Source organism: Enoplosus armatus, chromosome 18 (genome assembly GCF_043641665.1).
Source record: "Enoplosus armatus isolate fEnoArm2 chromosome 18, fEnoArm2.hap1, whole genome shotgun sequence".
Classification (NCBI taxonomy): Eukaryota; Metazoa; Chordata; class Actinopteri; order Centrarchiformes; family Enoplosidae; genus Enoplosus; species Enoplosus armatus.
In genome coordinates, this window is record NC_092197.1 from 12987314 (window position 1) to 13003423 (window position 16110).

Below are 16110 nucleotides of genomic sequence, written 5' to 3' on the forward strand. Positions count from 1 at the left end.
TAATTGCTGACATGTGGTACAGAGCATACAGCAACCCATTAAAAAAAAAAAAGCAACAAAGCGCCAGAAAGTACAACAAATACAACATTAAAACATGATGATTTAAAAAAGAAAACATAAAACAAAGTACATGGCGCATTAAAAAAAGGAAACTGAACCTCAATTAAAGACAAACAACATACATTTAAGTTAAGCAACAATATCAAGTTCACATTTTCCCCTTTATAACTATGCTGTGGTGTCGTGGCAAATCATGTCTCGTTATAGTCCGTTGCTTTACCCTTTCTGAATACTGTCATGGAAACAACAGAGGGTGAACACACTATCCTGTTATGGCGGGGTTTAACAGCAGCTCCAGTCTGTTTTCTTTCCTTTCCTCCCTCCAACCATCATTCCCTCCTTATTCTGAAGGCATTCAGGTGAGTTTCTCTTTAGTTCATTGAAAACACCCAGTACACCCTATATAATGTTCTTAATTGCATTCTCATTAAGCTTTTCCATGTAGTTCCTCAGATCCTTTGAGTCCCCAAGCTCGATGTCCGGACATACCCATTTTATCTCACTGGTCTGCGCTAGTGCTAATGGGCTGAGCACAGGACATCCATTACTGGACTTGACATTGGAAAAGGTGGTGAACTTCACCCTCTTTCTTTTGGTGGTGGGTGAGTTAAGCGACTCATTCCTGTGATCCCTCCCACTCGAACTACAGCCTCCTACACCATTATTACCACGCTGGACGCCTCCATTTAATAGTTGACTTCCTTCCTCTAGGGTTCCGCCCAGCTCGTCGTGCTGTTGCTGCAGACATAGCCCCTCCTCTTGGCCCAGCCAAACCCAATCGTGGGCATGGGGCATTGCTTCCGGAGCCTCCAGAGACAGGTGCTTGCTACGATACTTATATGCATAAGAGATGCAGTTAATTAGAAAAACCAGGATGGCCAGGCAGAAGACTCCCAGCAGGGCATACATACCAATCTCCAGGTCTGTCAAGCCACGTCGGGATGGTAACAAGTCTTCATCAGTGCTGCGGCTACGAGGCAGCTCTTTGTCTGGATATTCAGAGAATTCGCTTGGGACTCTGGCCCCACTGTCCGCTGATAGACGGCCTCCATTAGGTCTCACCGGGACATGGCCCCTGATGGTAGTGGCTCCACGGTTGATTAACCCAGTTTCCATATCAGAGATGGATCCGCCATAATATGGAGGATCAGGACGTGTTCGCCGGTCTCCTGGTTGTCTGTATTGCTCCTCTGGTTGACCAAACCGTACTTGTATGTTTGCCATTCCAGTAGCTAAGATAGTACGTCGTTTTCCCTTCTGGCACACTTCTGATGGGCTCATTTCAACACGCACAAGCAAACCCTGTCCTTCGCCCTTGGCAACAATGATGGGCCACTTCCATGCCACACTGCGCTGCACCACCACCACCTGTTCATCCAGAGAGGTGGCTGCCAGGGTAAAATGGGCAGGGTTGTAGTTGTCTAGAGGAGTCATGGATCCATCACTGAACTGGAGCCAAGCACTGATGAGGGACTCCTACGAAAATACCCATACAAACAGAAATTGGTATCAGTACAACCACAATAATCCAAATAACCCTGAAAATAACTAATATCTAATAAACAGTATTCTGCACATTTGCAGCTAATTCATAAGAATGACTGGAAAATATAACAGAGGAACATGGTTGAAGCAAAAGTGAGCTTTAATTACAGTGGAGTGGATATGAAACTGTTTTCCTGAAAGCCAAATATTCTTTTCTCTCCAAGGGAAGAGACGGTAGCCTTTTTCCATTTGAAATTATAATTACTGGAATAACAGAGCTGTTCAGTGGTTGGATATGCAAATCAAAGAGATGGCTTCACTATATGAAGAGTGAATTAATTATAAAGGAAAAATCACAATGCATATCATACAGTAGACTCCATAATAACCCTGATCCAGCCCCGAACTTATAATACAAATACAATGCACAATTCACAGTACACAGTACAGCGCTAATGCAGTAAAGATTAGACGTTCCCTCCTCTTGTGGTAGGTTAAGGAATGATTAATAATATAAAATGCTGCAAGATATTTGGATGTCTTGGATTTGTACCTGTTTGAGCGATTCAAAGACTTCCTGTGTGGCTGCAGTGGCGACGATGGCCCTGTTGCTTCCTGGGCTGAGCTGCAGGGACAGAGAGAGTCCAGACACCAACTGCACCCCAAGCTCTGTCACACTCACTTTATCATCCAGCACCTTGATGCTCCTCTCAGCCAGGACCAATGATGTCAGAGGGGACAGCACCTGCAACACACGCAAACACTTGCTACTCATGATAGTCCATGAAGATCTGAGCTGACATTGTTACTGTGAATGAAGAGGAAGAGCCAATTTGCTAGTGGCCACTGTTGTTGACAATGATGTCACTGTAGATGATAAGATGTCCAATCCCGAAGCCCTGAAAGGCAAAGCTTGCACTCTAAATGGAGTTTTGTCAAGAAAAGCCTTTGGAATTCCTCTGGGTCCCAGTGGTACGCAAAACAAAAATAAACTGGTTTCAAAACAAATATTGACACACATGCCTTCAGCTTTAATGGAATGTGACCTCATAGTTCAGTACTATAAAACTGAGTCATAAAAAACACGAAAATACATATTCTCAGAGTACACTGCCTCATGTCAAATATCATGGTTACAATAATAACTACTTGTTTAAGGCTAAGGAATGATCATGGTTAAAATATACCAACTTGACTATTGGTAGGACACCTGGAATGAGCAGTGGTCTCCCATCTCCCATTTTTTTTTACACATCCATCCACCCCAACCTCCTCTGTGGACTTTGTTGCTTTACAGTACTGTTACCTGACTTCCTCATTTGCTCCCATTGGCCAAGACTCATAATTACTATGGCTACTACTGGGCTTTGATACATGAAGGTAACATCTGTTGTTTTCGGGCATTTGCTGGAACTGCAGTTATTTTTCTTGGGAGGACAGTGTCCCTATATTTATTTGTGCACTGGGTCAATAAAAATATATGTAACTGGAACAGAAATTGCACTTCTTCTGTATTCTAAACTCTGGAGACCGCATGCACAAGAACTCTGTTATGTAAGTTTCATTATCTATGCAAACACATACTAACATAAAGTCATTCCTAAACTCACATGCAAACAAATAATCTCCTCTCTTCTAATACATTCTCCACCTCCCTGAGTTGCCAGAGGTGCAAGCATGTAAATAGTTGTGATATTGTTATGAGATGAGAATCCCTCCCATCCGCTCCAATTAGGGCTCGCGTCTCTCCTCCAGCAGCCCCCACATGGCCGCATTTACCAGCCATAATGAACTGTCAGCACCGATCACTGCCTCATTTGTACAGACCCTTTTCCCAGTTTTCTTCCCTTTGGTTTACCTTTTTTTTCATTTTCCCTTTTGCTTCCCACACAGCGAAAGGGATATCCTTGAACGGTAGTAAACACAGCTCAAATAGGTGTAGTCTCAAAAAATGGGAAATATGGTTTAACCTTATCTCTTGAGATGAGGGCAAAGGTTAAAAGGGCAGACTGGTGATGATTGTGAATCAGAGATTTTCACACTAACTATTAGGCATGCACACTGATTGTCTTGAAGTCTGAAGTTACAGATAAAGGGAAAGCAAAATAAGCAATGACACAAAATGTTGAAAATCATGGGCCACTGGCTTGTTATAAAGGCTTCATTGGCACTGATTTAATTTAAATTATGAAAGAGTCTGGATGCATACATAAAGTTGGTAGTTGCACTTCTGGTAGCCAAAGGGTATTCTATTCTAAAACCAGCATCATCATCATCATACTTGCTTTGCCTCCACCTTTGGATGTTTAGATTCATATCAGTATAGGTGAGTAACGTCTGTTTGCTTTATATTAAAATGGAGTCAAGCTGAATTCAAAACATACAACATGCTTTGCCAACTAGGAACTTAAGCTACTAAAATACAAGCAAGTGAGCAGAAGAAACTGCCCAACTTCCAACCATGAAAAGAATGGACTGTATCTTTCTCCTCTAAAGATGCCAGGATGTGCAATCTATAAACCCCTGACAGAACTCGCCACAAGATGTTAGGAGCATTTTTTTCATCCCTCAAATAGATCAACAATCCTCTCAACCTAACCCTAACTACATACTAACAAATGTCCAGACTTTCTACTGCTCTCCTCTCAGAGATGTCAAGGCTCCTTTCCTTGATTCTGTGGAAGTAGTCAGATCCCTTCTCCTCCTCTTTAACAGAGTCCTTTTTCAGAGATGTCGTGTCTCTCCTCCACCCCATTAGGGAGAATGCAGGTCCCGCCTTTGGCCTACATCCATAATCGTGAGAGTCACCCACCAGACATGTCAAGTCCCTTCCTCACACTACTTCCAGAGTTTACAGACGGCTTCATTCCACCCCCAGAGAGCAATTAAAGACCCCTTCCAGACTTCTCTCTTTCTATTCAAAGCTGTCAGAATCTTGTCTTGTATGATTTCTGTCCAAATCTCAGAGGGCTTTCACTCCCTGACCCCACAAAATCCCATTTGCACCTGGATTTAGTCTGGTGCAACCAATAATATTACATAAAATCCAGTGTTGCCCACACCATGTCGCTCTGACTCCTCATACTGACACTTTCGCAAAGGTTAATAGCAAAATGTGTTTTGCATGCAATTGGCCATAACATGTCAGAAAGACAGTGCTTGAAAGGATTCATGAATTTCTCCTGATGCTCCATGCAACCCGGTATTAATGATCAAATGACCAATTCTATGACCAATATGGAATCTTCTCTATGGCCTTTTTAAATCCTTGGCTTTCATTTAATTTCACATCCGAGTCTTCCGTTGTAATTCTGAACTTTTAGATCAAAATAAAACTCTTAATGCGTTATGTATTCAAAGCTTTAAGAAATTGGGGCATATACTGTATTAGCACTATGTTTCTTGGATGACAGATGCGGGGATCATTCCATTTTCTTAATGACGGAGCTCTCAAGTTCACAGTTCCTTTCACAATGTCCATTTTGCTGGACAAATAGATAGCATTTGCTTATTTTGTGTCTTCTGGGTTTGACTTTCTGAGAGCATAGCTCATGAAGGCAGTGCTGTTTGGCAGCCAACTCTCTTCTCAGATCTTGGAGCCCTCAACCAGCACATGAACACAGAATAGTTCAGCAGTGTTGAAATCAATCCAAACTTGCACCTGCATTACCACTCAACAATAAGGTAACACTGATAAACTACAGATAACAAAAGAAAGATAAAAAAGAATATTCACAGTAGTTTATCATCTAGGATGGACCTAAATGACCGGAAACCACTGGCTCCAAGGAAGGTAGGAAGGTACTGTACATTCAACATTATACTCCCTACTGTTTGCTGTGGAAAATGTTACACAGAAATGTAAAGAGTCTGTGATTGTGACTGTGAAAAAAATAACAGCTTGATTTTATAGACGCTTTTGAGATCTTTCCCTCATTGGGTTCCAAATATAAGTAACGCTAAAAATAAGTTTTGGAAGAAAAAAAAACTACAATCTTTGTTCTTTCCATTTTCTTGTTACACAATGTTTGAATAAAAAGAAATTAAACTCCATTTAAACAAAAATTGCGTACAACCAATGAAATGGGTTGTGTTAAGCCACTGGAATATGTAACGGTAGTAGTTCATTGAGCTGATTTCACGCTTTGCTTTGTACGTCTATTTCACTAAGTGTTTACATGATTTCTCGGGATTAAGCCCAAAAGCTCTGTCCTAACATAAAAGCATGTTTTCATTCAGAATGATTTAACCTTTCCACAGACCACCTGAGCAGCATACCAAAGACGAGACTGAAAACACACCTGACACTTTGAGTACAAACTGTTAATTAAATAGTTGAAACATTAACTATCAAATCATGCCTGCATTCAGTGGTACAATTAACTTTTATGTTAATTATATAATTTGTGTTTCAAGAGATACGCTCACTTATTATATGTACCAGCAATTATAATTCACCTTGCGGATCTAAATCAAGCTACACTGTTGAGTCTGAAATTATTCTTTCGTTGCCGTGGAGACTTACTGTAACATACTTTAAGGGTTAAACTCCCATGTTTAACCCAGCAAAACAGCACATAATCACTCCTGCAGTACACACAGCTTTTCAATTGATAAATAAAGAGAGATAAATTATGATTCCATCCACTGCTTCAACAATGTGTTGTTCTGTGTTGTGCTGTCTTGTAAATGCCAGATTTGATGTTGATTTACAGGGCGACCGGGCACACGTGCCGTCATGAGCGAGGAGCTGGTTGTAGTATTAGATAAATAGGATTTTGAGTGTTTGTGTGAGTTGTGTGTGTATGAGAGAGAGAGAGAGAGAGAGAGAGAGGTGCAAGGTTTTGTTAGATGTGCCATGAAGGCATGTTCCTCTGTCAGCTCATGATGGGTTTAAGTATTTGTGCCATGCTGCAATCAATGTAGTTATTTCTGTAACTCCTTCCCACTGCCAAACCTGTTCTGTCTTACTCCACATTCTCTATATGTGTAGCTTACTCTCAATCCCTTTCTTTGTATTTTTTTTTTTTTTTACAAAGAAACATGCAAACTACTTATTTAAGCAAGAACTCATATTATCGGCTTATGTGTTTGGAAATAATTGCCTATTTTATGCATCCAGCAGACACAGGGGCAACATTAGCTTTGATTCAGAGTCATGTTTCTGGCTACCTGATGAATGTAAGTCCAATATTCTCTCTCCTTTTAGACATGTCTCTGTCTCCACCAACCCCTCTGAGAAATAGCCGGGTTTTAGCTCCTAGATGCTCTACTATGTTCACCAGCTAGTCGACAACTTTGTCTGTCTGCTGTTTGGTGCTGGACAGGTAGTGTACATGGGAGTTTATCAGAGCATTTGTGCTGTAAACAGATGCTTGTTGCTGCTGAAAACATGATTGATGAGAGTGGAATTTGTGAACTGTACAACCAAAACAATGGGCTTGAAGAGGCTAAAACCTCATACCAGAGTTGGATGATAATTTCCCTGTAGCTTCGTCACTACGAGTAACCATTTTTATCCATTGTTAAAGAAAATATTGATGAGTGGAGCTTCACAATCTGACATTAAATGAACAAAGTGGAGAGAGGAACAGAAAAAAAGCTACACCAGATTTCATAGCTACACCAGCTACAGATTTCATGAACAATTCAAATAGGTCTGGTGTGCCCGCTGATGGCTGTTTCCTTGGTTGGAAAAACAATCGAGCCAATCAGAGCTTTGTTTGCAGGATTAAGAATGGAAACAAGCATGGATGAGATCTGACTCAGCTTTCCAGGTTGTTCTACTTACAGAAGTAACAACTTTTAAATGAGTATATTCCATTGATTGACATAACAAACGTTTAGGTTGCTGATCCTAGCAATAGCTACTGCAGCTTCTGTGTCGACTGAAAATGATGTTGACGAGACGGATGTGTCAGTCACCACTGATTGGTTGGGGCAAAATGCTAGAAAACGGCTAACATGAGCATGATGTCAGACTGAATAATGAAGTGAAACGAAAAGGCAATGCTGTCTGCTTATAAGGCTACCAAAACACACACACAACCTGTAGTTTGGTGGTTCCAGCACTCAATCCTATGACAACTTGGCCCTCCAGCAGTTGTGCAACCTTCTGGTTCTCCACCCTCAGAGAATCCTTGACCAGTTGTGTCACCTCCACCTTCCAGTCACTACCCAGCAGGAAGTTCTGCTGGCCTAGGCCGTCGTCCTCTGCGGTTCCTTTGACTTCTCCGTTATCTGCCACAAAGTGTGTGAGGACACGCAGGGTGGTGCTCTGATACTGGGCCACACAGCTGCTCTCTGTCCTCTCCTCAGCTGCATCGTCTTCATCCTTGTCGTCAGTGACCCTCTCGTACCTACAGGAATGAGAAAATGAAGGGCAGACGAGTGCTGGGAATAAAGTTCGGATCAATTACTTATAACAGTGAGGAGTATGGAAGCAGATAGCATAAGTGTACTTCAGCTTGTTTCTGAGGTAAAAAGTACTGAAAGCTCTTTGTATCAAGAGAAGTCCTCAGGAGAAAAAGATTCTTTGAAGGTTATCACTAGTATAATTCTACTTTTTCCTGTCACAATTCAATGTTATTCATTTTTTTCTTATCACCATTAATGCCCATGAAGTCTAAACCCTCTGATGTATTTACTGCAGTCAAAGCCTCTTCTGTCTGTTGTGCTGCAGGTTTTCCCGACCTCACGAAAGTCGTAGGCTCCCAGTGTTTTCAAAAATCCATTAAAAACAGCTTGCAGAGACAAACTGCTGCCATGCATGCTTTCTCATTTTCTTTAAAAGGGCAAAATATTTTCCTGTCTGCCATTTATTTGGCCAACGGCAAACACTTTGCAGATATAGCCATCTCTGAAGATATGTTTGGTAACAAATGACTGTCTGCAAACCCAGTAGGGGAATTTTGTGACACATTTGCTCTATTCTTTTCCTCCTATTTAATTCAAGTTTTATATCACACCAACAGACCCACATTTGAGAAGGTAGGAAAGGAAGGAAGGGGCAAACGGCTCTTTTAATTTGAAAAATTGGAGAAATGCTTCAAAGAATTACGGAAGAGGGCTAATAGTTACCACTGTGGACCTAATAAGACATCCAAACACTGATACAAATAGGCAGCGCAGTACAATTTAAACCATTGTTAGGCGTAATTTATGGCACCCAGATGTTTAATAGGAGTTTTACTCAACTTTGTAGCATTAAAAAGTCAATACATATCTGAAATACAAATTTACAACACATGAAATCCTGCTTGGCTGTATTATAGATCCATTTGATTCCATTCTGCTCATAATCTGCTACTACTTCACGATTCATGGTATATAGTGTACCACCCAAAAGTTGTAGGCCCCAATTCTTTCCAAAAATAGATAACTGCTTGTAGACACAAACTGCCCCCTTGGCTACCATAATACATCATATTCAACAACAACATATTGTACTTTTTGGTCTCCAGGCTGAGCTGTGGGAGCTGCAGTGAGGGGTAAAATGTGGCCCTGGGACACGGATCCGCTCCAAAGAGTCGACCATGTTGATGACGAAGAGAAACATTGCTGTGGCCATTAGGCGTATACATCACTCTTATCCATCCGCACTTCATCTTCCATCACACTTTATCACTGTATATAGGTCTATTTAGTTTTGCCATTGCCATCTCTCTCTCACACTGCGTGCCTGGCTCTCACTATATATTTCCTCACATCAATTTCTAACTTGACTTCCCTGCTATCTATTTTTCAACTCTCTCACTCTGCTTTCCTCTCTCTCTCTCTCTCACTCTCACCTTTTATTATGTACTCTTTCGAGCTCTGCCTGCATCTCTTTCTCTAGCAGTCAGGTGGCCAGGGGGGAGTGACAGTGACAGTTTCCATTAGGTTTAATGAGGCATGGCCGGTCAGGCAGAAAAACGGGCTGACAGGTTAACATGCTGTGGCCCAATGGCTTGGCTTAGTTCCTAACCTCCCTTCACCGTCCCCTCCCCTTCTCTTATTCCACATCAGTGAAGGGACGGCAGTCTAAACTAAGGTGACATTTGTGGTTGGCAACAGAAACATGAGGTCAGGTCACGTTTGTAGCAGTGAGTGTCAGGTCAGCCAAGGTGTTGCGAGTGTAATGAGGTGGCTTATGTGCTATGTGAATGTGAATGAGAACGCACACAAAGCCTGCGCACACATCCATTGATAAACCTATGCCAAAAAAACCAAACATTTCTTCAAATTAGCTTTCTCTCCATTGTTTTTTTTTATTTTCCCTCTTTTACAAATATGCACATAAACGCCACATAACATGCTTTCGTCATGCACTGATGCTCTTGTCAGGCATGACTGATGTGATCAGGCGTGGATAGCAGGGGGTATTTGTGTTAGAGTGCCACCCTGTGGGGTGTAGGCCAATGGGAAATGACACTGCAGTGAATGCATGTAAAAGTATACAATAACTTTTACATCATATACGGTCACATTTAAACATTTTACTGTTGCTGCTTAAAGGGGCTTCGCCTACTGAAAACCTGCAAATTCACACAACTAAAATCTTAAATGTCAGCACTGTTTCCATGTGTATTTTATTCATCTGGATAAACCACAAACAATAAATAGGATGTATTCGCTACATCATGTAATTACTGTTTTCCTTTCACATTGTAAATTGTGCATGACTGTAATATCCTGGCTCTGGTGAAAAAGAGTGAACACTGGGGCACAGGGAAAAATTAAATACCTAACCTTTTACATTACAAACACACAAGTGTTTCAGTGCTTTATGTCATCACCATAGTTACTCTCTGTGTGATCACAGTAAATGATAATTATGATAGCTATTATTAAATGTAAATGAGTCAGTATGCTTCAGTGATGATCTGCTTAGATTTAATTTGAATAGGTTTATTTCTATTTTAATCAACCATATTCATATTTGAAGAAATCACTAATTTAAATATTTTTATTGCAACCAGCTTGTACAACTCACGATGCACCGCACAGGTCATTGAGCACTGTGTCACTTTTTAGCCTCAGGAATTTTGTCCATGCTCTGTAATGCTCAAAATTATTACTCATTTCTTATTCAGCATAAGTACCTTTTGGGAGACCAGTCCAATGAATTATTAGACACTCATTATACTACCTCTGCAGCTACACGTGCATTTTCTGCCTCATGCCTGAACCAACTATACCAAGCCAATTTATTGTAGCCTCCATTTATTTTACCAAGTGAAGAATGTGAATTGGATTCACATGCAGGGATTGTTAAAAACCTCTCAGGCTAATGACCTAAATAAATAAATTTAGACTTGTCCTGGGACTGTTTTAAAATGGCCAACTTGTGCAGTGATATATAGTTATTCAGTGGATGAAGTTAAAATCTATTTTGCATGTGGACCAATGGTTTAGCTTGTTCAAGAGTTTAGTGTCAGTTTAAGAAGCAAGGATCCAGTTTCTTGTGCTGGAAATAGCTGCCTTACAGCTGCTGATGTAGTGCTGCAGTGTTCAATTCACAATAGGTAAATTTAACAATAACACATAGCAAAACATGCAACATCATAGATGCAAATAGACAATCAGGCCTTACCTTCTGCTGTCCATGCTAACAGGGACCCTCCAGCCCTTTATCTGGCTGAGCTCGGGGTTGGCCACATCGATGAGCAAAGGCAGGCGGGGAATCCATACACTCATCTCGAGCTGGGCGCTCAGAAAACTGTAGGTGAAGTTGAGCATCACCCTGCTCTTTCCTCTTGTCTCCTTCCCATTGACGTACACATAGTCACATCGCTCTGACACCTGGAGAAAAGAAAAGAGGCGGCAGGACGAGAGACACAAAGGGATAAAGAAAGAAGAATCAATTTGGGGCTGAAAAACTCGTACGAAAGGTGACAAAGAGTCAATTATTTTAAATGTAAGTCATTTAAATGTAATTTTTCTAAAATTGGATGTAGCAGTAGAATTTTGTCATTTGGACCACTTTAAGGAAGATTGTCTGGAGGGCTATGACAAGCTGGAGGGTGGAAAGATTTGGCGTTGCTTCAATGAAACCTCAAGTGTCAGGTCTGCTCAGTCTGTGAGTGTGTGTGTGTGTGTGTGTGTGTGTTTGAATGTGTGCAGATGCATCTTTAATGCGTGTGCATGCAGGATAATGTGTGCAAGTAATGTGACTTTGGTCCAACTTAACAGATGGAGAGAGCTGAGAAAAGACACAAGCCTGCCTCATCCAAACAGACAACAAAACAAATTCGCTCGAACCGAATTATGATTGGCTGGATAAAGTACAAGTCCAGTCAGTTAGCGAGGTTTCTCAGATGCATCTCCAACATAGAGGAATGGTATAGTAGGAACATCAAGTGTCTGTCATTATCTACAAGCACTCCTCATTAAATACCTCCCCCCCCCCAGGGCCAAATCTATTTATCAATCTGTCATCAAATTTTGTTTGTAATCACTTGCATTTCAATTCATTTCAGTTGCAAAATACCATCATAAGCTTGATTGGCACAACTGATAATTTCAGCACATGTCCTCAGTACTGACAATTGCTTCTTTATAACAAACTAGTCACAAGAAGACTGTCATCTGTCTCCATGTCTTTGCATATAACTTGGCAGCTTTACTCTCAAATGATGTCAGACCAGCCCCTATCTCTGAGGAACAAAACTGACAGCTTGGTATCTGTCAGTTCTCTCCTCCTCCTCCCTTTCGTTTCCTCTTTCTCTTCCTCTCCCACTCCTTCACTCTCACCATCAGCCTACTACAGTATTACTGCACCCCATACATGTTCAGTCTTCCTGTAATGAGAACAGATCGTGCTCCAGAGAAGGACGAGTCTTAGGCGGAAATCAAAGTGGGTTTAAGATTTGACTTGGATGTTCAAATGATCAGACATTTAAAGGCATCACCTCATGCTCTGAGAAAATGAGGAAATGTTTTTCACTATTTTCTAACAACTGTCAGAATAATAAACAATGAAAATAATGGTCAGCTGCAGCCTTACATGTCTCAACTGATCCAGATATCGGAGAGGAGAGAAATAACCTAATACTTAGATAATACTCATAAAAGATTGTTGAGAGAGTTGTCTGCCCTCCATAGGTGCTGAACAGTTAATGCGAGTTGATGATCATGGTTTATATACTGTGTATAAATTAGTCCATTTAGGAGGTGAGTGCATGTTGAAAAGTCACAGGAACACACATACACGACATGCACTTATGTGCAGGGTTTCTAAAGGCAACCTAGTGAGCAGAAAGAATCCACTTCAGTCCTCCTCGAGTCTCTTAAGCCTCACCTCTGTTTTTGTTCTTTTCTTCTTGTGTTCATTCTCTCTCTCTCTCTCTCTCTCTCTCTGCCTCCCTCCCTCCTCGGAGATGATAACCATAAAGATTTAATTGACATCTCTGGAAGGTGACATATTCTGCGCCGAACAATGAACAATTTAACACTTGACTGATCCCTGTAACCTCTTGTTATCACCATGAATGTGTCATGAAACCACGCACAAATCAATGCCATTTCTCCCTGGAAACAATACATTGTGTTGCTAATCATGCAGGCTTGGGATTTATGTAGAGTGACACGCACAAACACAGACAACTGGGAGTGTGGCGTACATGGACGAGTTCATGACTTAAACAAATTGAATGTCCAGTTTTGGAGAGAGTATACCGTTTGACTCTCACATTGTACTGTAGTGGAACATTTCTGCTTAGCCTTTTTCTAAAGGATGTTAAGGTTTCTCTAATTCACTAAAAAATAAATCGTCTTACTTGACTGAAATTCAGGGCAGAGAGCTTACGTGATATTTTTCTTTGATGAATCTTGCTTAGAGCACCCAGTATGTCCAATTTCCATCATTCTAAACTATGAAGACTTACAAAAACGATAAAGTATATCCGGTTCAGTGGTTTATTGGGTACACCTTCGGGCTAGTACAACTCATGTTAAAACAGGAGCTCAAAACACTTGCTTATTTTGATTCTGTTCGTTGAGCTTCATATTACTATATGCCTCAGTTTATATTAAAATCAATCTGCCTTTTAGAAATAAAGACCTGGGGGAGGATATATTGTAACCCCTAGCTTTCATTCAATAACCATAATTACATTCCCCTGTTGTCCAGTCATTTTCACTTTTTATTTTATTAGAAAATATTCTCACAATATGTTGTTGGTTCAGTCACAAAGCGTGAATATGACTTGAAAGCCAATCAAAAGCAGCAAGGGGTCCACTGAGTCGAGCTAATTCCTTGCCGCACTTGGTACCGTGGAGTACTGTATGCCTTATGATAATAGGGAAAACACTGACAGCGACTGCTTTAACCAAACTCAACGGCACGAGGACACAGGTGTGTGTAGGTCGGTGCACCACTACACTACATCCTGTCCAGAGGAGGGCATTTCAATAGAAGAGGGTAGGCAGGTCCACATTCTGTCTTATATTAGGGATCATTCTGCATTTGCAAACAGGGAGTTTACATGATTGTGTTGGCTGAAGCTGTATTCCTGAATTATTCCTGAACTCCTGTGGTATATTGGTAACATCTGTTATATATGATAGATCTAATGCGGGTTCACATCCCATATGGCTTAACAATGCTATCGTGGCAAAAGGAGCAGTAAAGAGTAGCCACAGTACAGCTGCTGTAGCCATATCCATAGAACCACAGATTCAACCTCACCTGCAGCCATAGCAATAACCATAGCCACCGCCGCAGCTTCAACCAGCACAGGCAGGCAGAGCAGCTGCAGCTGTGCTCACAGCCAGTGGCTGTATGCTGTTAGAGCTCGGCTTTTTGAAAGGAGTAATGAGATGTAAATGCATAATGCAAAGTGTCACATCATCTCTCCTTTCTGTAGTATCTGCAGAGCGTTTCCCTAAGCTGGCAGTTTATTATAGCTGGACTGGAACAACACACTGACGGTTCCTATGGATCAGGGGGAATGCAAACTTCATATGTAGCAAACTCAACCAGGGGGCTCCATATGATAGATTGGCTATGTGAAGCAACTTTTTATGTCATAAGTTTATGTTCATACCACTGTGCTATAGGAATCAACTTGTTAGGCAATCAATTAGAGCTAATGGTAACCAACGATTATTTTCATTATTCATTTATTTCTGTATTTAATCAGGATGTCTGAGATACCTTATCTCTTTACAAGACTGACCTGACCAAAATAGCAGCAATCAATCTGCAGTTTATTTTTTCAATCAATCGTTTTGTCCATATATAAATATATATATATAAAACAGGGAAGAGAGACCATCACGTTTTCCCAGAGTTCAAGATGGTGTTCTTAAATTGCTTGTTTTGTCCAAAACCCAAAGATTCATTCAATTTACTATCATAAAAGACGCTACAGTCAGCATCAAAACTTGGTATGCTTTGAAAACGGGCTGTTGGTAATGCACAACTTATACCATTTGTAGTGGTGGTTAATTGAAGAAAACCACCAATATTGTGCTTACAACCTAAACTTTGGGTTAGCCTTGTTAGGGGTAATTTTAAGGTAAGGTCACCATGGTCCATGCTGTGAGAAGGACATAACCCTCAAAGTTTCAGTGAAACAGTGAAAGAAGATGGAGATGCCTTCCGACCACAAAGTGTTTTATTTTGAGTTTCCTTTGAAAGTAGGCTGGAGAGAGGAGGGGTACCGCTTACTGTTCCCAAACCAGACGGGTGGGCAGGGGAGTGCGCTACCGAGGTCAGCGTCACAATGTGTGGTACTACTTCAGTGGATAATTAAACCCTTTGAGAGATCTGCCTCTTCTCCTCTCTCTGATATGCATGCACTGTACACAGAAATGCACAAAATCAGCTCCTCTATATAACACAGACACACTTGCAACACTATTCTTTTTCTCTCACACGTACTGACAATTAAGAACAAACAGTTTATTTTTCTCACTTCCTTTTTTTTCTCACTTTTCTTTTCACATAATACGATGGAGACATGTGGAAGGGCAGATATTAAATCTAGCGATGCCACATTAAATAGCTCAATCCTACCACCTTTTACTTACTGGATTATACTGGTGGTTTTGCATTCTTTAGATTAACAACAAATCCTGTGTAACATTTCCCAAAGCATTCAATAAGGTTTTAGATTAATTAGCCAAGCTTTCAAAGAGCCAATGAAAATCAACTTAGAGAGATTTGAACCTTGCTTAAGATAGGAAATCAATCCCAGTGAATATTTTGTCACCTTTATGGTTTGTCAAAGTTATTTGCAGTAATGAAAGGGAAAAAGAGGTTGAGAAAACTCCTCTTGTTGGTGCTACAGTCAGCTTTCAAACAACAACCTTTTTAATGCAGGAAATGATCTAATTCATACTATGTTTTTCACAACATACTGTATATGCAATGCAATAACATTATTTTAACTTTATCTGGAGGCAAATAAAATGAGCAGAGGGAAATTAGAGTTGCACCAGTATTATACGCCCTTCCAGCAGCAAGAATAAACAGGAACTTTTGTCTAATATGAATTCGAGCTGCTGTCGTCTTGTATTTTGGCTCTTCCAAACATTAATGGGATGGCCTTTTATGTATCATTTAACTTCCTCTTATTC

General features: G+C 40.8%; 1 protein-coding gene across 1 annotated transcript in view; it reads right to left on the minus strand.

The window, feature by feature from the left end:
* Positions 1–459: 459 nt before the first annotated feature.
* The window catches only part of LOC139301197 (transmembrane protein 132C), a 127843-nt gene continuing 112192 nt past the window's right edge, over positions 460–16110 (minus strand). Inside the window, exons 6-9 of the mRNA XM_070924523.1 lie at positions 11120–11328; positions 7595–7904; positions 2099–2290; positions 460–1536 (exon numbers count right to left, since the gene is read on the minus strand). Of these exons, the coding sequence (XP_070780624.1) occupies positions 460–1536; positions 2099–2290; positions 7595–7904; positions 11120–11328 (1788 nt within the window). The remainder of the gene's footprint in view (positions 1537–2098; positions 2291–7594; positions 7905–11119; positions 11329–16110) is intronic.